This window comes from Accipiter gentilis, chromosome 12, assembly GCF_929443795.1.
Source record: "Accipiter gentilis chromosome 12, bAccGen1.1, whole genome shotgun sequence".
Lineage (NCBI taxonomy): Eukaryota > Metazoa > Chordata > Aves > Accipitriformes > Accipitridae > Astur > Astur gentilis.
The window spans coordinates 32,314,705-32,340,559 of NC_064891.1; the positions used below are offsets into that span (position 1 = coordinate 32,314,705).

Sequence of the window (25,855 nt, forward strand, 5' to 3'; positions counted from 1 at the left end):
AGAGTATTCAGACTGCATGTAGGGCTCCCAGCTAGGAGTCTTGTGATCTGGAGTGACGTTGCTCCAAGCAAAAGCTTTAGAGACTGTACCTGGCATTTCTGGGGATTTTTTTTGAGTCTTGAAAACTGTCCCTCATCTTCCGTCTTGTTCTGTTATTGATGATTTCCATCATCTAATTTAGGCTAATTTGGACACCAGAGCCACTTCATGAAATTCATAGCTTCAGGTCGCATGCCCATTTGTTTCTTGAAATACAAAGAAACTAAAAAGTATGAAAAAATGCAAACATTTTCTTTTCTATAACAAGAACGGCAAAATACATGTAAGATTCCTGCCAGCTCTGCTTGGCAGCTTACTATTAGCATTGGCTTGTTGCTCTTACTGCTTTACATGTGCATGCTGCATATTTCTCTTTCCTAAAGGCACTACACTTGATAGGTGGTTTAAAACATAAATTGGAACAACTTCTAATTACCTTTATTCTCATGAACTGAAGTCTCAATGCTGAGAGCCTAGTCTAGGCATGATGTAGCTTTTCTGGCTGATGGAGGTGCACTCTGGAGCCTTAATCATGGTGCTGCTATTCTTCATTCTCCAGGTTTTATCTGAGTCTCTTCTATGCTTCCAGGGTATGCTTTGAGATCCTTATTGGCTTCATAAAGGCAATTTTGTAGGAGCTTGTGATGAGAGAGTTAATACCTGGCTTGCCACCAAATGAGAGATTTCTGGAATTACAGGAAGAGGCTATTAAGGGCTTAAGAATGCACTTTTTCCCCTTTCCCCTTCCCAAATAAAAACAGTGTGGTGTATTGGGGAAGGTGTACTCAAATCTTGAATGCTTAATTTTGCATCCGTGTTTTGAATGAGTCTAGGAGAAGCAAGATGTTGTTTCTGAAGGCTGAATCGCATAAAGTCTCTAGCAGTTCAGATGGGATCTGTAAGTTGCTGGTCAAGAAGATCAAGCAGCCTAACAGTGCTGTGAATTCCGTTGGTTTTTGAAAAAACTTCATTTAAAACTTTAAATTCCTACCTCGGAATACATTTATACTTACTTTGCGGTCTCCAGGTGATGATCCATCTAGGTGAGTTTTATGTCTCAGGTAGTAACTAATACGAACTGCTTGGGAGAAGAATTCAGGAAATTCTGAAATGGACTTCTTTGAAAGAGTCCCGTAGTGCTTCATTTGTCTTTGTCAGTAATTTTCCTTTTTGTGGTAAAAGGGTTTTAGACAGCAGGCTCAGCTCATCTTTCTTGTACTTTTGTAGTTCATTCTTCTCACAGTAAAGTTTTCTCCAGCCCAAATGATGTGGATTATTTGGGATTTTTTTAGTCATGTCCCAGTCGCTGGCCAGAGAGACTTGTTGCTCGTTAATTTAGTGCACTTTTTTTCTCCAGGCTTGGAGCAAGTGACTTGTATACCTGGGCTGTTCGCTCACGTTGCTCTTAACAGCAATCACTTCCAGTCATTGAAAAAGAACCAATGTTTCATCAGTAGGAGAAATTTAGCTAGCTGATAAGCTTATCATACTCATTGCCTACATAAGCTCTAAAACAAAACTTCACTCACTAAAAAGAAATCTCATCAGACTTGCTAGGAATTATATATCCTTGCTAGGAATACTATCTTATATTTAATTGAAATTAGCCTTGATATACCTGTAATTAACCAAAGGAGAGAAAGACAGGCATGGAAATCCATCATTTTAAAGGTATCATGATGAGGAAATCTGACAGTTCTGGGTTTTTTAACATCTATCAATCTTGAACTAAAATACGTGATTTGAAAAGGCAATGTGTTATCTTTCACCTTACCTGAACTTGGTGGGGATGATCTGCAAACCTGCTGCTTGAGACAGATTTTCCTTTTTTTTTTTTTTTCTTTTTTCCTCCACATAGGTATTTTTAAACTGTCTGACATAGTAACTGGCATGCAGCTCATACAGCTGCTGTAAAGCTAGATTCCTGCTTCCTTCTGAATTTCCTATTGTATACATATTGACATAAGAGGTTTTCAGGCAGCTGCAAGTAACAATTTTAACAATCACGCTTTCTGTAGATTGTTTAGAAATGTGGTATAATTTAGTCACATAATTTTACCAGGATAAGAGCTTCTGAATTCTGAAAAGCTGCTGTGATAGTTTTAATTAGTATATCTTCAAACTGCTAAACGTGTGATCTAAAAGATTTTCTTAAAATTACTGGGAGATACCTTAAAATGTGATTATCTATCTTTTTTTTTTTTGGACAGCTGAGTGCCACATCACACTTATTAAAGTCAACGTGCAAACTCTCTTTTAATTCAGTGCACTATGAACTGAGTCCAGAAAATACTTGTATGCTGGCCAACTTCAGCTGTGGCATCGTTATGTCTCACTAGCTTTATTTGTTGGGCCAACACTGGCCATCAGAAATATTGAAATAATTTCGGCCACTTAATTGTGGCAGGAAGTTCCAGTAAATTGAAACACAATCTAGCAAAGTGTTACTGGGGCTCTGTTAAGTTTTCTGTATTCATGTCTCTCTCTGAGATGCAGATGTTTCTGTATTAATTTTCTGTATGCAGAGCATTTCAGACACTTATGGTCTGCATTGGGAGAGAGAATTTTTTCCAAAATACTTGATTCCACACTGAATAATCATGAAAAACAGTGAGTCATCAAAGTTTGAGAAATCATTATGCATTTGGAGATGATAATTGGCCTGCTTGTAATTTATTTATACACAAAACTAGAACTGGAGTAATTTGCAGTGTCAAAATTTTTCCTCCTCCTTTCCACAGAGAATGTGTTTGCAACAAATACATTTCTCTGTATGTTTCCAATTAATATAAACCTACCAAAATTATGCACTGTTAAAATAGGCCAATCCATTTTATTTAAAAACAAAAAAAAAACAAAAAAATTCCTTTAGGCAGAAGGTGGTCTGCAGTTTATAAAGAAGAAATTATGCCTGTTTTCTGTTTATATGTATCTCCTTGTTCACAACTCAGTATTCTGGTGAGTATTCCTTAAATGAAAAGGATCGCTGAAGGTTAAGTGGAGAAGTTAAGAGTAAGAAGATAATCCATATCTTCTTCTTTTCCTTCCTGTGGAAGATTCCTTTATCACATAGATTTCAACATGTGGTATCTTTTCTTATCTTCACTTTTCACTCGGAATTTTCTGAAGAAATGAATATTGCATTAAAGCTTCCTAAAGTAATAATACTGGCTATCTTTTTGATAGGAACTCTCTAAAGGTTTCTGATGCATTTGCGTACATATACAATTTCTAACAATAACCCCTAAAACTCTTAAAATATTTACCTCCAGAGTAACCCATATGTAAAAAGATACTGCTTAAATGGAAAACAACTGACTTTGTATAGTGTTCAAAATCTGACTAAAAATATCTTTTTTTAAGAAACATTATGTTTACAGTATTCTTGAGGAGTGGAAGCTACTTTTCACAAAACCAGACTGAAATGGCACTCGTATTCCCCTTCCTCCTATCTGTTGTCTCTGTCTATGTTACAGTCATCTGATGGGTAGTTAGTGCTGAGTAAATAGTTGGGTATTATTTGGAAAAAAACCTACTGTACAAAAATCTTTGCTTTTGAGGATCTAGGAAAAAAGTGTATGTAGTACCATAAGTAAATATCCAGTAATAGCATACATTTAAAAATGGTAGCGGAAACCTAGAAAGGAAATGCACAGTCCAGAAGAAACATTTTCAATACCATCTGTAGTATCTGCAATAAGAAAACAAATAGTTAGTGTACATGTCTGTTGTATAAACCTACTCATCCCCTTCTCTTTCATGATGCATTGCCTTGTCTGGTTTTCCAAAATGTTTTACAAGGATTGTGTTATAGAAGACCATGTATTTGGTACTTGTAAAAGATTACTTGCTAATCTGTAGTAGCAGTTCTTTAGAGAACAAAGCAGAAAGTAGTTTGAACCATGTAGAACACAGCTCTAGAGACAATAAAGTTTAAGTCAAAGACAGACTATAGTTTGAAGTCTTTCTTTCAAAACAAATGAAAATGTCTTTGAGTATTCCGTGAGACTTCTGGTGCAATCATGTAACGAATTTCAATAAATATTGTCACATACAGGATTTTTCTCAGTGCATCCTGAAGTAGCCTTATGTACTATTGCGGCTCATCTTTCTCACCCAGCCTGCATCAGCTGTGGAAATTCTGATTGCTTCAATTTTTGAAAAGCATTTTCTCTCTCTTTCCAACACTAGAAAGAAGTAATTGGGGAAAGAAGGAAATTGCCATGCATTGCTGTTAAAGATTTAGGGGTTTTATAATAAAAAAATATTATTCATTTTCACAGTGATGACCTCTTATCTTCAGAGATAATTTTTTTTTTCCTCCTGTAGGGCAGTATGTCTCAAGCAAATTTCTCTTTCTTCTCCTATTCTATAAAGCAAATCCCAGAAGACTTTCCTAGACTTTAGACCAAATAGTCCTGATACAAACAGAATCATGGAGGAAATTCCAATTATTTTCCATTTCAAGCAGGTGCTTCTCTTCAGCCTGCTGGGAATTTCTGATTCTTCTTTACTGAGACTCTTCAATATGCTACATGCTATCCTTTAATTCAAGTGCAGGAGCTATGTAGCATGGATAAAGAGCAGGAAAAAATTTAACAGTAGATAAAATACCTAGCATTGTAAGGGAGCATAAACAGTATTATTCTTCTAGGATAAAGAAACATTCCCTGACAACAGTGCTTATGTGCAAAATACAAGCACTGATAAGTTGCAAGGCTGGTCCCTCTAAGCCAACGATTTCACCCATAATGAATTTTCCTTCTACAAATACTTGCATAATTCTTTTCTGTATTCATTCATCATAAGACTAATTAAATCTTTTGGGCTAAGCTTGCAGCAGACCAAACAGTTAAATTTAGCTGCTGGCCCACACAGTCCTCTGGGGAACTTTATATACTTACCATGACCTTACTGTTGATTTAACTGGTAATATCTGTAGTTGGCTTTCTAGAAGTAAATGTATTCGTAGCCAAGGTTCAGCTCAGCCTTCGTTTTTGCACCTGCAACAGACTGTGTGTGTAAATATTACTAGATAAATATCCTGTAGTACAGTGCTAGAAAAATCTGGGAAAGCTAATGATTTGCAGACTTGCCTTGATTTTTTGGAGTGCATAGTACCATATTTAAAAATCTGATAAATAACTAAGAAAAAATCAGTGTGTGCTGCATGTATGGGATCAAGAGGCACTGAAGAAGCTTAATAATAAAAACTGCTCTTTTAATGCACTGAAAAGTGTTGCTTTCTTTATTGGATACCAGGGAGGAACCGTTCAGAGATAACATTTGAAGGATATTGTAGGTCATCCCGACAGTCACAAACTTTCCCAGGATATCAGCACATAAAAAAAGGTAGTGGTCATGCAGATAACCGAGATGCCGGTGACTCGCTTTACACTCTCAAGCATGTCATCTACTCATGGTGTGAGAGGAAACCACAGTAAGAGCTGGAGGGAAAGAGAGGTAAGGGGTTTTATTCCTGTAGGGCTTTCCAGACTCAGTAACTTGTTATTGGATCCGACAAGTAGGTTAGTACACAGGCTTCTTAGCCAACAATGTACCAAAAATCATGAGTTTCACAAGATGTACATCCAACTGATGTCCTCTTTCATACTAAGTATGTCTGGAATTTTTGGCAGGGTCCATGATCTAGGCTGGGAGAGGGCAGATAGCTAGGGAACTCACTAGATTGGTATGGCATCACTTTTTCATAGTGTTTATTACTTTCTTGATAGCTAGTTGAACTGACTCATTCATATGGCTATAGTACCTATTAGTAATAGTGTAGATGGTAGGAATACGCACTCCTGGGTGAAGGGATCAGCAGAACAGCTGCAGACTTGCTTTAGACTAAACTATTACCCTTAGAGTTTTGCTCACAAGCCAAAGTAGTGCTCAGAAAGGGGGTAAAAACCAGCAAAGATAAAATGGACGAACACAAACCCAGCAAATACATTATGTGCTGTCTTCTCAGCAACAGTGATCCACATCAAGCAGTGTGAGCAATCAGTCCTAAGGGGCCGTATGCTTAGGGAAGGCAGTCTTGCGAGAGTGCCTGTGAAGCTCCAGGGGGAAAGTCTGGCTGTGGTGCCAGCATTTAAGAGAAAATTTCTCTCCAGCAGACATGTGTCTCCAGTGTCCCTTTTGCAGGGGGCAAAGACCCGAGAGCTCACGGTTTCAGTCTAAAAGAGGAATTAAATGGCAGAAACAACTTCCCTGCCTGCTCTTATTCCATTGTCGGCGAAAGGTAACTTGACTGTTCATTTGTCAGAAGACGTAGCAATTAATCATAAAATTTAAAATTAATCCAACTTTCTCTAGCCCTCTTCTTTCCTCCGATCACCTAAACATGCAGTTGAAATGGTGCCAGTTACTGAATTACAACAGTGTACATCCATATTAAATCCTTTCTAGAATTTGCATCCTTATAACTGGACTCAACCTCTGGACTCTGAAGGAAATAAGTAACTTGTAGAGTATCAGCAAGGATAATTCCATGTGTCTCAAGGGAAAAAAAAAAAAAGCGAAATAAGGCACAGGACTTCTTGGCCAAAGTATAGACAGAAATCCTTAGTACCTCAGTGAACTGCATGAGCTGACGTTTCTTATTAGCCATCGCTATTATAATGTTAATTTAAATTCAGATTAGTTACGAGATTTTAAGTGTTTGCTCTTTTCATCTTGCAACCGTGTGATAAGAGCATTCAGTAAAGAGGCTACCTATTCTGTTTTCGCAGTTACATAAAGAAAAATACACAAACCAGATGCGTTATTTCATATGTTTGGTTATGTTGTGCCACTATGATTTGCCAAACTAACAGTTCCTTCACTGCATGTTGAACCTGTCTTTTGTTAAACACCAACTATTGCCTGGCTACTTCCCACCACACTCTTTTTATTAGATCTGTCTTAGGTCTGTTTCTTTTGTTGTTTCTTTTCTGTTCCTTCACTCTCAAAATATCTTTAAGGTATTACATTTAACTGCTGACGTAGTTATTCCTCTTCTAAAGCCCACAGTATTCCCCAAGTCTGTATATTTTTCCTCATCTTCAGTGTTCCTCCGATTTAACTGTTCCATTTTGTTTTGACTTTTGATTATCCCAGGGTCCGATTGGTATGGATGGAAAGCTGGTAGGTGATTTGTTCAAAACCAGTGTAATTTAGGTCTTGCACATTTTCCCTCTTTGCTTTTTTAATTAGTCATGCTGAAATGTGTATTAATCACATATTGGCTTCCTTTGGCATAACTTATTTCAATCTCAATAGCATAGATTTTTAACAGAGTGCCAAAAAGCCACTTCAGTCTTTTGTGTCTATCCAAGGAAATGGAGGTCAGCCACGCTGCTCCTGTTTCCTTATCACTTTCTATCTGGATTAGATGGGAAGGCAGATGTCCCTGTTTGGGTGCTCTGTCCAGGGAATGCTTCATGAGGGTAGTTTGGTCATGCCTTTCAAACAGCAGCATATTATTTCTGACCACATATCTGCGACTCTTGCTGGTTTTCTTTTTCCACAGGTTCTTCATTTTTGTGTTTTAATTTCTCTGCATGGATTTTGTTGGCTGATTAGATCTGAACAGCCCCATGTCTCATTTTAAATGCATTTGTGGGTTATCCCAGGTGTTCTTTAGGGAGATGCTACTTAAATTAAGTTAGAAATAACCTTAACTTTTATACAATGTATTTGTAAATATATTTATATTTGTGTATATATTTGTATATCCACATATTTGGATGTATGAACCTGGAAGTCATTGTTCCCAGCTCTTTAAAGATTAAAATCATGCAAAAGGTGTGAAAACTCAGTTTCTGCACTTTCTCATGCTTCTTTTTTTGCTCCCTCTCTCTTCCTCCTTTTCCAGGACAGTTCTTTTCTCTGATACCCTGAATACATCTTTTCTGTCTTTTCATTTGATACAGGTCCCATTTCCTTTGCAAGCTCAACTTGTTAGCTTGCAGTGTCAGCTTCCCTTTTCTTCTCTTAAGACTTTTTCCTGTGCTCCTTGAGATCTCTTTCTACTGTTAAGTAACTTTTCTGCAATGTTTGCAGCCTCCAGTCAATAGGCTTTTTTCTTTAATCTCCTCTTTTAGCAGATTGATAGGTTACCTATTGACTTCAGCTAGACCTGGCTACACCATGGGTTGTTTTTTTTTCCTTTAGTATCGTTTACATATCAGCTGCTAATATTAAATTCCTAGGAAGGGATTAACTATCAACCATAGAAGACCTTCCATCATAGTAATTAGAATAGGCTGCCAAGCGACCCCTTTCTTTCCTGCAAAACAATGTATGAAGTCAGTAAATAGGAATATAGAAGGGAAAATTGTTCTAAAGATTTTGCTGAAACCATGAAATATTGTGAAGTTATACCCACTGTAGTAACGCAGATTTAAAAAATAAATTAAAAAAAAAAGAAGGCAGCAATCAGTAGTGGATAATCAAGTACGTGAACAATGGTACAAAGGTTCAAAGCAGCAGCCACTAAAATATGCCTGATCAGTTATTGGTGTTGGGACTGATCTGTAAATGCATGCAAAGAACAGCAGTCAGTTGGTAGATACAGTCAATGAATCACTTTTACAGCACGTAACACATTTGAATAAAGAGAAATTCATTAGAAAAAAATTTGGAGTAATGTTGACTTTTCAGTCTTGAAGAGTATTTTCACCCTGTTTGTTATCTAAAATTTAGAGGAATACCTCCAGCTAAAACATTTTAATCCACAAGCAACATGCACTGGGAACAATTTACACAGCAACGAGCAGGGTGATTTCAGTGATCTTGGAGCCCTTTTGGGAACACAAGCATATTAATTGAGACTGAGCTTGCTCAAGTGAGTTATCATATCACATTGTATTCGTGTTAGAGGGGTTTTTTAATGAACACAAAATTAACTCACAGGGCTTTATTCCTGACCCTTTCACAACATACAGAAATGAGAGAAGGCAAAATGAACTGCCTCTTTTTCTTCTCCCACACTGTGAATTGTTGAGTGACAATGACCCTTTACAATAAAAAAGGTCAGTATTGTCATGCCTCTTTCTACCTGTACCTTTGTATGCAGAGCTGATGAATTCCATAATATAGCTTTTGCCACATCCTCTGGTTAGTGTCACTTACAGGATCATTATTGAGAAGAGAAAATTATACTGTAACTGCAGTAGCTAGTAGGGCAAGGAGTATCTAAGAGCATACAAACATATTGAAGGGTTGGGAACAACTGAAAAAAAACTGAAAATAATTATCTTCACTAATGCAATGTTCCTTCCATGTTCAAGGAGCTTATAGCCAACAGGATAAAAAAATCTTGCTATGAGTACTTTTGTATTTGGCATCTGCATTTAGTTAAATGCAGGATAATTGCAATATTGGCAGCATATATAAACTAAGAGTAATGCAACTATTACATTCCCCATTATCTCATGGAGTTCTGTGTTACCATGAAAAACAATTGTCCTATAAAAATTCAGTTTCCAGCTTTCCTTTCTCTGTATTGCAGAGATAATAAAAGGCTAATTATAAGTGCACAGTAACAAAAAGACAAACTGGTAATGCTGTTGAGACTGAATGTAGAAAACACTTTAATGGGAGTATGATTCCATCCCTGACATTCAGTTCAGGGTATATTTGTGTTATGTGTGTATGTCACTTATATATATATAGCACGTACCATGTGGACACTTAGTAGCCTATATGTCTAAGGTAGATTGAAGAAAAAAGGTGTCAGTTTTCAAATCTTTTTGTTTAAGTATATACATATATATTCTCTTTATTTGCTTTCTACTGCTTTAAATCAACATTTGTTGAAACGTTTTGTTAATTTCAGTCTTCCATTTAAGATTTTTTTTTTTAAGTATATATATCTTGGAGACAGTCTTTAATGATTTGGTCAAATGAGTTGAAACTTTAGATATACTTCTGAGACAAATGTATTGTCAGTTTATATATAAAAGTCTGCATGCATAAGTCTCAGTTTAGTTAATTTATACAAATTTATTGTACAGGCTGCCCAATACTGCATTAGTAAGCAATTCCTGATTAGGAATTAGGATCAGGTATAGCATATAATAGCTTAAAACCTGCTGTGATGGGAAGATTGAGGTAAAGGCTGAGTGCTGAGCAGTCCCAATTGTATTCATTAATTCAGTGTGATGTGTAACTTCACAGAACTGACCAGTTCAGAAAACTTTACTTCATATTAGAACTGGCAAACCTCAGCCAGTGTTTTTTTTTGTCTGAAAACCTCTGTAAGTGCAGTGCTGTTTTAAGAAGCTAATACAAAACTGCAGCATCTACAACAGGGAATGCTTTAGGCTGCCTTCAGTGTAAAGATTAGATAGCTACAATAATTCTGTATTCTACCATGGTTTCTCGTAATGTTATTTCTAATATTTCTTACATTTAAAAAAAAAAAAATCTTTAAAAACTTGCATGTGAATTAAAATATATTTTCCTGGTTTTTAATTTAGCACAAAAAAATCTTACTAGTTACTAAAAAAAGCATTTTTCTTCAGCTGCTTTTCTCGTAGATAATAGTTCCCAGTTGTTTCCCCTACCCTCTTTAAAATCACACAGAATTGCAGAATGGCTGAATTTGGAAGGCACCTCTGGAGGTCATCTGGTCTAACCCCCCTGCTTAAGCAGAGCCATCTAGAGCAGGTTGCCCAGGATCATGTCCAGATGGCTTTTGACTATCTCCAAGGATGGAGAGTCCACAATCTCCCTGGGCAACCTGTGCCAGTGCTTGGTTACCCTCACAGTCAAAAAAGTGTTTCCTGATGATCAGATGGAAAAGTTTTGAGTCTCTGTAGCAGTACCTTCTAGCTAAAGTGGAGAGTTTTTATAAGACTTTTAAGACGTCTCCATGCTCAGTTTCCTTCAACTAAAGAAAATGTAGTTTTAGTTCAGCTGAAATGTTACTGAAGTGTCATAAAACCCTAGAAGCTAAGCTAGAAGTTTAAGAAATTCTCTCTTTATAGGGAGAAATATACGAATATTTGTTTCTGTCTTACCGTGTGAGCCGATTGTCTGGGTGATTGTAGTTCATAGTCACAGCTACTATACTGTTTTGTAATATAATACCGCTTCATGCAGATAATTTGTAATGAGTAGGCTAGAATAACTGATGACTTTCACCGGCTTTCCTAGGCTGGGGACCTTAGTGATAGGAAGTCTGGTCTTTAAGGGCTTGCAGCAGCAAAAGATACATACAACTCGGTGTGCAAAGGATGCCTTTCCATTTGTCCAGGGGTGGTCCAAAGGTGATGTTGATAAATAAGGGAGAGGAAATGTATCAGCTTCCTCTTGGGCTGACTGACAAGAGTTAATCTACTGCTGACTTGCTGGTTTTACTATTGGTCTATACTTGCTTAAAACTGCGGTGCTTGCAGCAATGGCAAAACCACTATTGTTTGCCCAGCAATATGCTCCTCCAGTTTTTAGACTTTGTTCAACAGGCGGTGATTAGCACCTCCTTGAAGCATGGGGGCAAGCCATAATAGAGGAAAAGCACGCAATACCTACTTCTAAATTAGCTCAGCATCTGTGGGTTCTTTCTCACTTGAGAATGATTAAATTAGGTCTTTCTATCATTTCTAAATTGTTCTGACTATCTAAAGTATGAAGTTTCTTAAATGCAGGTTCAATGATGTGTTATTGTAATTTATTTCTGGAATCAGTTAATTGCAAGAAAGTTCATCAGTTTGAATTAGAACATTCAAATTCAATATAGACTTAAGAGTCATAATCTGACTTCAATACACTTACCGGATTTTTTGTTGTGTTCTCATTAGAGACTACTGTAACTATTTGCTACTATTTAAGGAGTTAATCCTTGTCTTAACTTACCATAACCTTATCTTTTTCTTGTTTTTCAGGGTCAGCCTGGTCCTCAAGTAAGTGCCATCTTATTTTCCTGCATAAGTTAAAGCTAAATACAGGGCCCACCAAACTCAGGTTTTCTACAGAGTATTTTGATTTATTTTATATTTTTTTTTTTTAAATCCTACTGCAATAAGCTAGAAACTGGTAACCATTGCATAATTCTGTAAGGCAAATATTTCCCAAGAGAGAAAGATGGGCCCCCCCATATGGTTGAGTTCCCTCAGCTGTTTGACCAGATGGTGGGGTTAACAACGTAATACTGAATAAAGCAAATCTCCTAACTATGGCTTGAAACTTTGCCACCTAACTTTAAAGCAAGATAAAATAACTTAGCAAATGTGTAGCAAATGTAATACTTCAACTGCTTATTAATCACATGCTAATAATGTTGCAATAATCCAGGCAGCCCTCAGTTATTTTAAATATTGCACTGCTAGCTGTTTTGATTAATTATATACACTGCTTTGAATTAGTTCTGCTTTATTTAAGAATAGTAGAACTTTGTCTTGTGAGCTGTAACTGAAGATGTGGCAATCTAGAGTCGAACTTCAGTTCTGAAGTAGAAATAGAACAGCAGAAAGGAAACATTAGGTATAGCAAAAATAAAGGTAAATTATTTGAGTTAGGGTGATATAGAAATGTGGAAGAGCAAGAAAGTAGGAAAAAGAAAAGTGAATACCAAAGCCAAGCTTAGCGAAATCAGTTGAAAAACTCTACCTTTTTGCACACGTGAGATGCATTATGGAACTCTAGTCTGTGGAACCATCTTAGCACAAGTGAATTGCCTGAACCAGGATTTCTGTGGCGGCCTTTTATATTTCAGAATCATAATTGAAAGTCAAAGCTTTACAGCCTTATTGACTGAATTTTTTTAAGTTAAGATTTTCTTTACGGGAAGCAAGCATTTTTCTCAGGTTTTCTTGTTTCTAATCATCGTTTTCTGTTGAAAGACAGTTTGCATTATAAACCCTCATCCCACTCACTTTGAATGCCTACTATCCTTGCAGTGCCAGGCTCCATTTAATAGTATTATCTAAGTAGTCCATGTGATATTGGAAATTACCACCCCCCCCCAGCACTAACTTTTCACGGTAAGCTCTTGGTGTGTGGCCTACACAGAGAAGTATCTTCAGCCTCTGTGCTGCTGGGGGTCCATGAAGAGAGAGATATCGTAATTCTGTGTGGCAGTCTTGCTCTGAATAAACTCTGTTGAGGACCTGAGGCTGTTCCTGGAGCCTGTGGGCTGCCCTCCAGTTGGCGATGACTTGTGCTGCCACCCGTGTCTTTCCCCTCTGGGTTTGGATCCCCACCTCCCACATTTCAGTTGCTTGGAGAGTGTCTCTTGCTTAATGCTCGGAAACAGCTTCTCAGTCTTGGGAGCTCATATCTCTACGTGAAATGCCCTGAGGTAGCTGTAGGCAAAGAACCACAATGGAGACGGCAGCATGCAGTGCTGTTTCAAGGGCAGAAAGGCAGACAAACCTTGTCACGATTGTTAAGTGGGGTGCAAACCATAGGAAAAACCCTCTAAAAATGCCCTCCCAAATTTTCTTAACTACTCTGTGCCCTGAATGAATATACAGAAAACAAGTACAAGGTACTAGGACCCACAAGACTTAGGATGAGGATTCTTGCATCCTAACTTCAGTAGTTCCTCCCAGTGGAAATGCTCATCTCTGCGCCATTGCTATTGCTCTGAGCAACACCATTTCTCTTAATACTGTCTTTTCCTCCTTTCCAGCTCAAGATGCTATTATTGTGGCAGCAGGATATGCACGTACTCAGTCATTTTGACTGGCTGATTTGAGTCCAGGAATAATTCTTGCAAGGGCACGGGTGAGGAAGCCATAATGGCATGAAACAGAGGAGACTTCAGCTTTAGATCAGGATGCCTAAACCTAGAAGCTTGTGTGTAGGTGTTGACATGTGAGGTGTGTAAGCACTCCTTGTAGTCAGTGAAGGCTGAGTCAATACTCGGGGCACCTAGAGACCTCTTCAGCTCCGTGTGAACTCCTAGGGCTCAATTACATTGCCTGCATTCAGGCGTTTGTTGCTGCGTGAGATGATCCAGGGTCTCCAGCCTAGCCGCTGGCTGTTTCATGTACAATGGCTGGAGTCTGTGTTGGGCCATTGGTGTATCTGTCAGTCGTGGGCAGCTGTCTTGGATACCTAGGGAACCTCTCACATGACACTACTTGCACACGTTCGTGCCTCTTAATTACAGATTCTGATTGTAGGCAGCTACTGAATCGAATAACCGTTCTGCTGAATTGCTTTCTAGCCTATGTTGACAACTACATGTCTTAGGCAACTACGTGTAGGCTATACATTTAGATGTCTTTCCCCTTAAACTGAAACCCAGATCCAGATAACTTCATGAGGCAGCATTTTTAAAATGCAGAAAACTCTGGTTGAAAATCTCAAGAATTTTTAAAGTTGTTTTTAAAGTATCAGTAGAAAACAGAATCTGTTCACATACAGATAAAATAAGTCACCCCGCCCCCCGCAGTTTCTCATTAAAAAACTGCAGAAATTTCAGCCACCCGTGGTTGTCAGTAATTTCCGCAGTCTTAACTGTCCATGAGAAATCTGAAATGCAAAGTATTGGTCGGTTTGGTTAGTAAGTAAAGGATTCCTGCCTTCAAAGAGAATTACTATGCTGGCAAAAGAAAGTTTTTGATGTCATAGCCATGTAAGTCCACACTAAGAGAAAAGATAAATTCTAATCCTTTTTACACTCAGTGTTTTATTAGCACCTATTCTTTTTTGCTATAATTTTCAAAAAGTACACCCTGAATTCACAGAACGCATACATAGTTACTGGGTACAAATATAAATTCATAAACAGATCAGTAACACCTCCTGTCTCTTTATCTTTTAATTTTTACTGCTTCTTTTCTTCAAAAATACACTGCAAAAGAGAATTTTGCTTCATATTTTCCTGTTTTAAGTAAAAGAAAGCTTCATTACAACCCACAAGCATTTTTTCAGAAAAATCTTGTGGTTCTATTGTATCACTGAAAGGTAAATCAATAATCAATAGCTAAAGGATTTCTAGCATAACCTTTAAAGAAATAAAGTATCTTCTTATGATTTTAGTTTTCTATACCATGTAAACTGAGTTTCTTTATAGAAGAGCAAGTAATAAAATTTTTAATATTTTTGCTGAAAAATTCTGGCTTTTGAGTGACCCCAAAGAATACCTACTTTTTTCTTGTTTAGAATGTAAATATGTATTTAGATTAATTTGTACCGGAAAGGTTTATTTTCCCAACAAATCTATAGAACCAAATTCTGCCCATACACGTCCTGTTTAAAATAATGGAAGTATTCATGTTTGTCAAAGAACAGACTTTAGCTTCTAGTCTAAAGCTAATTCCATAACGAATGTACTATCTGGGTAAAGAGAAGGCTTGTTATTTTTAACTTTTTTTGTTGTTCAGAAGTAAAGTTCATATAAATATTGTAAAAAAGAGCATTTAGTAGTCGGGTGAAGGAAGAGAAAATGATCCTTTATGAAATCCTAAACTGAACTAAAACCATTCATGACTATAAACGTTGGGCCAGGTGCTGTTTCAGTGTGACTTTGTCTCGGTCAGTCAACTGTTCTCCTTTGTGGCAATATCCTCTCCCTGGCCTATCTGTAGTGCAACATACTTTTTCTCTCATGTCAGCATACATGATCACTCTCTGTGTGGGACTTTGAGATATAGCAGCCCCACAGATGCTTCTCCCTTCTCTTTGGCAGGCATTCAAATCTGCATTAGAAATGGACAAAATACTAATGATTGATACTTGTTTTCATGAGATTCTTGGTTTTCTGTATGTAAAATGTCTGTGGAAGCGGTGTTATTTCAGTCTGAAGTTTTGCAGTGTTGTGTGCATGACAAAGGGTTACCATAGCAATTCTGGTGACAAATGTACGCGTGTGTCTTTTTTACCGTCAAGCTTCAGGGTATGTGACTGGAGTATTTTTAATTTCTGATGGCAGCGATTCTGATTCATGGTTGGACAGGCTATTACTGGCTTCGGCTGTCAACAGAGCTGGTGGGAACCATTTTAACTTTTAGTTTTCTGCTTTTTGTCAAGGACTGAGGGAAATAGCCAGCAGGACATAGGCCATAGTTTTGAGCTGGTGTGGATGGCAGCAGTGTATGGAAGAGATTTGTTTATCGCTTCCCAGAGAACACTGTGATGGTAAGGAGAATCCTAGACCGTAGGAAAGAGTTGAGTATCTGACAGCAGGAAGGGTGGGAAAGGGGTTGTGTAAAACATTTTCTTTAAGTCCTGCTGAGTTTCCCTTTCAGTTTGGTAGTTAGGATAGCCATCTGCATTCCAAGACCTGTTAAATATTCCTCTCAGTTAGCACACGCCATTCGGTACTGGGGCAGTTGATAAGGTCAAGTGATCATGTATGTGTTTTGATGGCTTTTGAAGCGATGGGCAAGGTGCATAATACGTCCTATTGACTAATGCTGCAAAGTCTCTACCTGTCAGAGCCTTCGAGTTGAATGCTTCTTTTGTTCTGATCACCATAAATTGAGGCGTAAGCTCCACGTTCCTTGTTCCCAGCAGTGCGCCTCTAGGAATGCCTCTACTTGCGCGGAGAGTGGGGGAAGGAGGCAAGAAGTACGCTTTTGAAGGACAGAATCAGCGTGAGGCTGGAGAAAGAGCTCATCACCTTGAGATACACAATGCAGTAAAACTGTTGCTCCTGAGAGAAGCCCACTGATTGTATCCAGGCCATCAGCTGTTCACACTCTAGAGAATCATCTTGTGGGGTGTTTCTCCTCCTAGCAGCTGATGCCCTAAGCTCCTTTGTAAACTTCTGATCCTGCTGAAGGATTGTACGACTCATTTTGAATATGCAAACGCTAGTCTGCTTTCGAGTTAAGAGTTGCAGGTCGGATTTTGCTGTCAAACTTTAACAAATTAGTTTGTTAACAAAGAACAGGTACAGTCGCTCAAATTTTTGTTTCCTAGGCAAATATAAAATGATGTTCTCTTTGTTTTATATACTTGTGTGTGTGTCCCCTCACTTTTTCAGGATGCCATCAGGCCATTATTTCGGTGTAGGTTATGAAATTCCTTCAATATCTTTAGTGTGTTTTAGTTTCTTCTTAATTCCCTATGTGAAACTGTGATTACTTAGCTAGAAATCAGAATATGAGTTAGAATTTGGTGTAAATTCATGAGGGCATTCATTCTATTACTGTGATCTTTCATTTAAAGGGAGCCAAATATCATTTTGCACCTAAAGATTTGGGTTCAGTTTTTTGTTTCTTCTGAAGCATCTTCACTAACATGTGAACGGTAGAAAGAGCTACTGCATTTCCCGTGTTCCGCCCTAGGTATTACTGATGTCAGTGGGTGTGGAATACAGAACCTCAATGCCATGTCAAAGCAGGTACTGTAAGTTAAGGAGGAAATATATTTTTAAAAGGGAATGAACAGTTTGTTAGGCTTTGGTAAAGAAGGACAAGAACTGAAAGAGAATAAACAATAGATTTATTTGTCTTTTGAAAAAAATTCTTCCTAAGTGTATTTAAAATATTTGTAGTTTTTAAGTTTTCATGTGCACACCACACATTTCCTCCCAACTACTGTTACCAAGTCCAAACTAATTAGTTGTACCTGTATAAATGAAAATAAGATTAGGCTTAGCCTGAGAGTTTGGGCTTATATACAGCAGTAGAAACAGATTAATGTAGAGTTTTTTAAAAAATACTCTCACCTAATGGCCAGGTAGACACAGGAAGATAGCCAAACATAGTATGTAAAAGTCTGTTTCTCACTTGCATCTGTACCAATAACAAGGCCAAATACTTGATCCCATTGCTGTTAATAACAATCTACTATCAATTTTGAGATCAGAAATTAATCTTAACTGAGGGCATCGCCTAAATAAACAAGCTTCTACTAAGTTTCATAAGTGTTTAGCAGGCAGAGTTTTACCATTTGCTTACCGTTCTCCTTCCTTTCTAAAGCTGTAAACGAACTCCTAAACACTATTGAAATGGTGCAATTTTCTTAGGAAACGCTCAGTCCATATGGACTTGTGAACATGAAGAAACAAATGCCATTATCATGGCTTTTCATTTTATGTTAGTTGCCAAATTGAACCACATCAGAGAATATAGGAGGAGAAATCATGCTCAAAACTTCATGTTTACTCTCTGATGTGTACATAAATGTTTATGACACAAAAGATGCAAGAAATGTATCTTCCCAGAAGGATTGAATGTATTTAATTGTTTTAAAGTATGTTGCTTTCTCAGCTTTATATGTAATAAAGCATAAGTTAATTTTGTTAAAAGGATTTGAGAATAACAATAAGCACTTTTAAAATATAAAACACTTTAGTTTCCCCTGCTAGACTTCTGTACATGTGTAAACCGGGAGAGCTGTGAATATTAAATGTTTGTTCAGCTGAGCAGATGGCATTAGTGCAAATAAGAGAATTCTTTGCTTTCTGAAAAAGAAAGCACGGAATTGGAGATATAGAGGCAAACTGTGCTGGCCTATCAGCTGTACCAAGACTAAGGAAGCACCACACATAATTTAAAAAGGCTGAGGGGAGTAAATTCCAGGTGTAAACAAGCAAACTTCTTGTAGCATTCCATATTGTGCTCTGCTTCCAACATGTTTTTTCACTTGTCCTTTCTCAGCCTTTTGCCAGAATTTGCGAAGGAGCCTCTAATGGCAGATTAATGACTTCCCTACAGTACCCTGCCAAGTGAACTTAGTTGGGGATAATCAGACTTGTTAGACCTCTGTTCATCTAATGTCAGATGCCCAAAGCAGAGGCCAGACTCCTTCCTCACCTCTGCTACTGTGTTCTTTTACCTCCTCTGATAGGCATGCTTTTGAGTTACAATTCCAGTAACGATCTCTGGAAATCTTGTGCTGAAATAGCAAGATGTTCAAATGTTCCACAGCGTTTCCTGGAACTGGTACTTTGTTTCTGACTTTCTTACCTGATTCAGAAAAATATCAGATTTGAAGTCTGTTGATTTAACAATTACCAATTCAATCTAGGTTTTCATTTTCTACAAACACAAAAATAAGAAGATTCATTTGTCATGGTTAAACCCCAGCCAGCAGCTAAGCACCACGCAGCCACTCTCTCACCCCTTGCCTCAGCAGCACAGCGGAAAGAAAATATAACAAAGGGCTCGTGTGTCGAGATAAGGAGAAGGAGAGAACACTCAACCAATTAACATCATGGGCAAAATAGACTCAAATTGGAGAAAATTAACTTAATTTATTGCCAAACCAGAGTAGGGTAATAAGAAATAAAACTAAATCTTAAAACACCTTCCCCCCACTCCTCCCTTCTTCCTGAGCACAGCTTCACTCCCAAATTCTCTACCTACCCCCACCCCAGTGGCGCAGGGGGATGGGGAATGGGGGTTACGGTCACTTCATCACACGTGGTCTCTGCCGCTCCTTCCTCCTCAGGGGGGAGGACTCCTCACTCTTCCCCTGCTCCAGCGTGGGGTCCCTCCCACTGGAGACAGTCTTCCACGAACTTCTCTGATGTGAGTCCTTCCCACGGGCTGCAGTCCTTCATGAACTGCTCCAGCGTGGGTCCCCCACAGGGTCACAAGTCCTGCTAGAAAACCTGCTCCAGCGTGAGCTCCTCTCTCCATGGGTCCGCAGGTCCTGCCAGGAGCCTGCTCCAGCGTGGGCTTCCCACGGGGTCACAGCCTCCTTCGGGAGCCCACCTGCTCCGGCGTGGGGTCCTCCCCGGGCTTCAGGTGGAGATCTGCTCCACCGTGGACCTCCCTGGGCTGCAGGGGGACAGCCTGCCTCACCAGGGTCTTCACCAAGGGCTGCAGGGGAATCAGAATCTCTTCTCTGGTGCCTGGAGCATCTCCTCCCCCTCCTTCACTGACCTTGGGGTCTGCAGACTTGTTTCTCTTACATGTTCTCACTCTCTCCAGCTGCGGTTTCTGTGCCGCAGCATTTTTTTTTCCCCTTCTTAAATATGTTATCACAGAGACACTACCACCTGATGGGCTGATGGTGCCCATCGCTTGATGGGCTCGGCCTCAGCCAGAGGTGGGTCCATCTTGGAGCTGGCTGGCATTGGCTCTATGGGACATAGGGAAAACTTCCAGCAGCTTCTCACAGAAGCCACCCCTGTAGCCCCCCCACTACCAAAACCTTGGCATGTAAACCCAACATGTCATTGTGCAGAATTCTGTAGAAAGGGCTCTTCACACAAGGTAATGTCAAGCTCTGGATGCCCTCGTAAAATAAGTTCTTTTGTTATGAAGGTGGCTTCTTTTACTAAACCTGAAGATCTCCCTCCAGAGTAGGTGTATGCAATAGATGAAGAAAGTTTGGAAGATGGGTTCTTGGAACAATTTAAGTTGTTTGGCCCAAAACTTTTAGAAATTAATTCCCTCATTTCATAGTTCACATAGTGACAATTTATGGTATGGTTACTCTGAAAAATCAAGTCCTAGAATAAAAAAATATATAAAACTAATACATAAAACTCTAAAAGAAAACACAAAGGACAGCTTTCTATTTGTAGGGTGTTACCAACTATTCATAATGTTGGCATCATTAATTTCTGAAAAGAATTGGTTTTGTTTTAATAAAATAAACATTAAGGTCTGATTCACTCATTACATATGCTAGCATAAATGTTATGGGGAATCAACCATTAGCATTCCACCTATTCATCTAGAAGTTGCAGCTGTCACCGAGGCATACTAGATCTTCTAACAGCAAGTGAAGAACTGTGAAGCAAAAATTACTTGTAAGCTTTAATTTGGTATAGCATTGCTTAGCTTAACAGAGTACATATGAGTACAAAAAGCAATTGCAAGCCTAGTACTGTGGTTCCGTTATGAGATGTACAAAGACTTGTCAAAATATAATTAAGAACTCTGAAATATTTCTTGTATTCCTAAATCATTTCTTTATCAAATGACCTTTGTATTTTCTTCATCCTATTCTACAGATGGCAGAAATACACTAGTGTGTTCTGTGTTTTATTAGGAATTATGTCAAAGCAAAGTATTGCACTGTGTTCAGGAATATTATATAGTATTTTACTATCCTGCTGCACATGTTTTTAATTTGATATTAAACTCCTACTGGCTTATTGTTTTTAACTGATCCTCATGCTGTACTTCAGCTTTGAATTCCAGCTCAATTTGTTGCAGATCCCAGTAGTTTCACTACCTTTAAAAAAAAAAGAAAAGAAATGAAGAGTTATAAAAATGTGTATTTCATCAAGCTTGTGGTGACTTAAACATAATGCCATGATATCTAAGACCTTAGTCTTTCACAAGGTTTTCAAAATATCAGAGTCTTCTTGATCACCCATTGTCAGTCCAGAGCCCTGGTGACTTTCTGTGCTGGAAGCTTGGAAGTCCTGCAAAGTTGAGCAAACCTGGGAGCTTTGGATCTTAGGCTGACAGATGGAAGTTTCAAAATTTGTATTTTCTGTCACAAAAGTGACACTTTTGTCAATTGAAATTTGACTTTAAGTAACCTTATGTTAGCAGAAATGCTTCAGGTTCTTTATATTGAATTGGTGCTGGCACGAAGAGCTGTGATGATGTGCTATTCTTTCCTGTTAAATATGAGTCAAGTTTGGAGGAGAGAAAGAAGAAAAAATAGAAAATGCAGCAATTCCTTTCACTGGAGTGTTTTGTGTAGTGCCAGAAGTGTTATTAATCAGCATGGCATGGGAAGCGTCCATTCTGTTTGTGAGCTTTAATCCAGGATTCTATATTTGAAAAATGCTTTGGCTGTCCCTGCAATGGCATAGGAGTTCTTAATAATCTTTTTTGCTGAGATCCATCAGTAACATTCAAGAGTTGTGAGCTGCTGAGAAACATGTAAAAGAATCACGTATTTTCAGAAATACAATCCAGTTATATTGCACAGTATGTCTGTTAGTGATCATTTGCCAAAAAGAATGAATATCCATTTAAGTATACATATACATATGTGTGTAATTTCCCCTGAAGATGTTCTGAATTTTGTAGACCAAACTATTAGTCTTAAGGAGAAAACTGTTTTGTTTTTAATAAACTTTATGTTGTCTTAAATTGCTTCCTGTATAAAGAAAGACATTGCCAGCCTTAAAGGTTACAAACATATCTTCAGTCATCTCACTTTTATATGTCTATGTATAAAAGTATGTGTATGTTTGTAGTTGATGTAAAAATTCCTTAGGATTTATCCAGTGTTGCAACTCAAACTTTACAAATCTGAACAGTTCTCAAAATAGCTCTCAAGATGAAGTATGTCATTGTAGTTTTCCCCTGTTGTATGAGGAAACTGAGGAAGATAAACGAGAGGTTTAGTTCTTCTACTAGCATTTGTTTCTCATATTGTAACACATATCTTATAAACTATTTTTATGCGCTTTTACTTCTATATAGTCATTTACTTTGAATAAATTAATCTGTGATTAAGGGTTGATACATCCTCATCAAGACTAGACTTACGACTTAGAGTGTCAAGTCTTTGCCTCTTTTAGCAATGACTTGTAGCTAAGACGGTTTGGAGACATCTGCAGTAACCTAGTACTTACAGGTTGCCTCAGATAGATATGTGCAGTGTAGTTTTTATTACGTTTGTCAGGCAGTTCTTGTAAAACGGCTTGTTTGGGTACCGATGGAACCTGGCATGGACAGAAACTATTTAAGGGACTACAGGACGTGTAAGGGGGGAATAGGAGAGAAAGAAGGATAAGATCCTCAGAGAAATGTATGTTGGTATTTCACTAAAATACATTTTTCTCGAGCATTATCATATCCTCAAGTTAAAAGAGTTATCTAGGCTGTGAAATAATTTCATTGCTCTTAATGGGTGGAGGTTATACTGCAGTCTCAGAAGCCTTTCTATCCTTTGGGCTGTATTTTACATGGCTATGGCTTTGTACTAATATTTTACTGCTCTTTTCTTTTAACCATTCACAAGCTAAGTAATCTAACACACCACTTCTTTTACAGTAGTATTTTATAGTGGTGTTTGCAGACAGCACTAAAAGAATAGCTAAATCTTTCTTTGGCATTGTACTACCTTGAATGAGCAAATCTACCCTGTACTAAGTAGTAAACTTTGGAAAAGAAAAAACAGTGTATATACAGGATGCAATGCCTTTGAAATACTGAATGAAACTCAGGGCATTACTACTGAAACAAGTGTGGATTCACCACGGTAAATGGAAGAATGGAATTGACTGCCCCTATTTAAAAGTCTGTGTTAAAATCCATTTGCTGAAATTAAGTTTATTGTTGAAATACAGCAAATGTATGTTAGCTGCAAAACCTTGTTTGTATGCGAGCTATCCAGTTTTGCTCATTTACACAAGTTCAGCCTTTATTACTCTAATGTAAATATGCCTTGATATGATAGCAGGTACGGGCCAAAATTCTTCAAACAGGGTACTGGGCTTTTAGTAGCAAATTCTTTGAAGTTAATCTTAGTGCCTTCAATAATGAATTTTGGATTGTTTTTAATTTCTTCCAAAGAGAAAGATGGGGAAGTGGGAGAATCTATGAAAACAGCATGAAATGGGTATGAGTCACAACAATCAGGTTGGGTTTTTTTTTTCCTTGAATTGGCTTACTTTTATTTCACTAACTGCCTTGTTTTGAAACTTGTCCTTTTTTCAAGTAGATGAACAGAGAGTTTTTCAGGTATTTCAACAATTTGTTTTTGTGTGGTTGTGATTATTTTTTTTGTAGAGCTGTGCCCTATGGAGCATCTGTTAATGAAGTACATAAATCTCCTTGACCCAATTGCTGGCCAAAGGAGGATCTGTCTGGTAGATATTTGTTTGCTTTTTCTCTACACAGTAGTAATGGAGACAGTAAAGTTGAAAGATCCAGAGGGCTAGGGAGCTTGGAGGACATATTTCCATCACCATAGGTGCTTCTCTTGTAGGTAGTGACTGGCATTGGCGAATCTCCATTGCTCTGAAACTCTCCCTTTCCCTTGCTTTCCTCCTTTGTTTGTTTTCTTCAAAATGCTTGAAGTTCAGCCTGTCATCCTCACCAAAAAGGTTCTTTTAAGTAAAACAAAAAAAGATCAAATGAGCAAAGGACACTGTCATTTCAGCTGAATTATCTACCAGGCCACTAAGCAATCAAGGAAGCACCGGAAATCTTTGAATTACAGAAGCCACTGTTCAAGTTTTAGGTAAAAAATGACTGAAACATTAGAGTATGAACTACTGTTTCTGAAAATAAAGGGAAGTTGTTAACTCCCAGTGAGGAGATTTTTTTCTTACTAAGCTTCTAGGAATAAACGAGAAAGCTGGCCTATGGATAAAAATCTACCAAAGGAAGTATAAAAAATATTTAATGGTGTATTTTTTATCTCAAAAAATCTGGAAAAAGGATTTCATGAGTTTGATTGGCAGGAGGTGTAATTTTTTTCTTTTTAATTTCTGTTGTGTTGGGAAAGAAAGCCAGAATGTACTTCCATGATCCCTGCGGTTTTATAAGCCCTAAATTCCACTGGACTATATTGGTCTTCCTTTTAAGTCTTTTTTTTTTTTTTTTTTTTTTTTTATTTTATTTTATTATTGTTTTCCCAAGTTCTCATTTGGGTTTGGAGCATATTAATTGCTTCCATAAAGTAGAATGTTTTGATTGGGTTCAAGGCATCAATACCTAATGCATCTGCTTAGACCAGGGCGCCAGGATAGCAGGCTTTTTGAGCAAAATAGCTCTTTATTTGTACAGTCTGATTATTGGCTGCTTACTGGTACAGTCCTCCCTGGTGAGTGCAGAAAACTCCTCTGGAGTGGTACTATGCTATTGTTATTTTAATATATGGGAATAATTGGGAGGTTAAGCAGTGCTAGTTATTTTTTCTCCTTTGTTTCATATCCCTTTTAATGTTCAATGCAAAATAAAAGGTGTGAAGTCTGTGGCAATAAAAACTGTTTAGAGCTATAACTTCCTTCCTGCTTCAGTAGTTTGATGCAACAATAAATGCCAATAAATAACCTTCTGAGGAAAAGGTGAAGAACTCTACCTTGAAAACTCTTTGCACTCTAGTTATTTTTATTGTAAAATTTGGAAGCAGCCTTTCATTCTTCTTTGTCTTCCTGTCGCCCAAACATGCTTTTTAATAGTTGTGTAATTCATTGCTCCTTGAATTTCTGTGGCATCATTTCTGTTGAAAGTGCAAGACTCCAGTCAACTGCACTTTCTCTTGTTATTGAATCTTATAAACTATTGAATCTTATCATGAAGCCCATGACTCATAATAAATATTTTCATCTATTGATAGCAGACTCATTTTTGCCTATTCCATAGCTACCATGCTATATATTAAATTTTCTGTTACTTGTGACATAACCATTCAACTACTGAGTGAATGCTGATATAGAAATGAAGTCTGGTTTTTAAATTCCACCACCAGCATGCTCACACATGCGAACAACCGTGTGAAGACATACACGCACACATATGTATGTTCCTATGGGAGAGGATATAACAGGGATAGAAAAATAATCTGCTGCACAGTAGTCTGGTATAGGATGGAGTGGGACTCCAAGTGTCTATTCTCAATGCAGCAAGAGGAAGAGGTAGGGAGGCTCTTTGAAGGTAGAGTGCAGAACAGCCTACATGAGATACTGGTTCATGAGGAGTTAATCTCAGTCATACTACACTTTTTAGCAGGGCCTGTTGCGATAGGACAAGGGGTAGTGGCTTTAAACTAAAAGAGGGTAGGTTTAGACTAGATATAAGGAAGAAATTTTTTACAATGAGGGTGGTGAAACACTGGAACAGGTTGCCCGGAGAGGTGGTAGATGCCCCATCCCTGGAAACATTCAAGGTCAGGCTGGACGGGGCTCTGAGCAACCTGATCTAGTTGAAGATGTCCCTGCTCGTTGCAGGGGGGTTGGACTAGATGACCTTTAAATGTCCCTTCCGACCCAAAC

The 25,855-nt window shown here is 38.0% G+C and overlaps 1 protein-coding gene across 1 annotated transcript in view; it reads left to right on the top strand.

The window, feature by feature from the left end:
* Nucleotides 1-25,855, top strand: part of COL25A1 (collagen type XXV alpha 1 chain) — a 317,940-nt gene that overhangs the window by 185,054 nt on the left and 107,031 nt on the right. The window contains exons 6-7 of the mRNA XM_049815415.1: nt 7,144-7,170; nt 11,916-11,933. Coding sequence (XP_049671372.1) covers nt 7,144-7,170; nt 11,916-11,933 — 45 coding nt within the window. The remainder of the gene's footprint in view (nt 1-7,143; nt 7,171-11,915; nt 11,934-25,855) is intronic.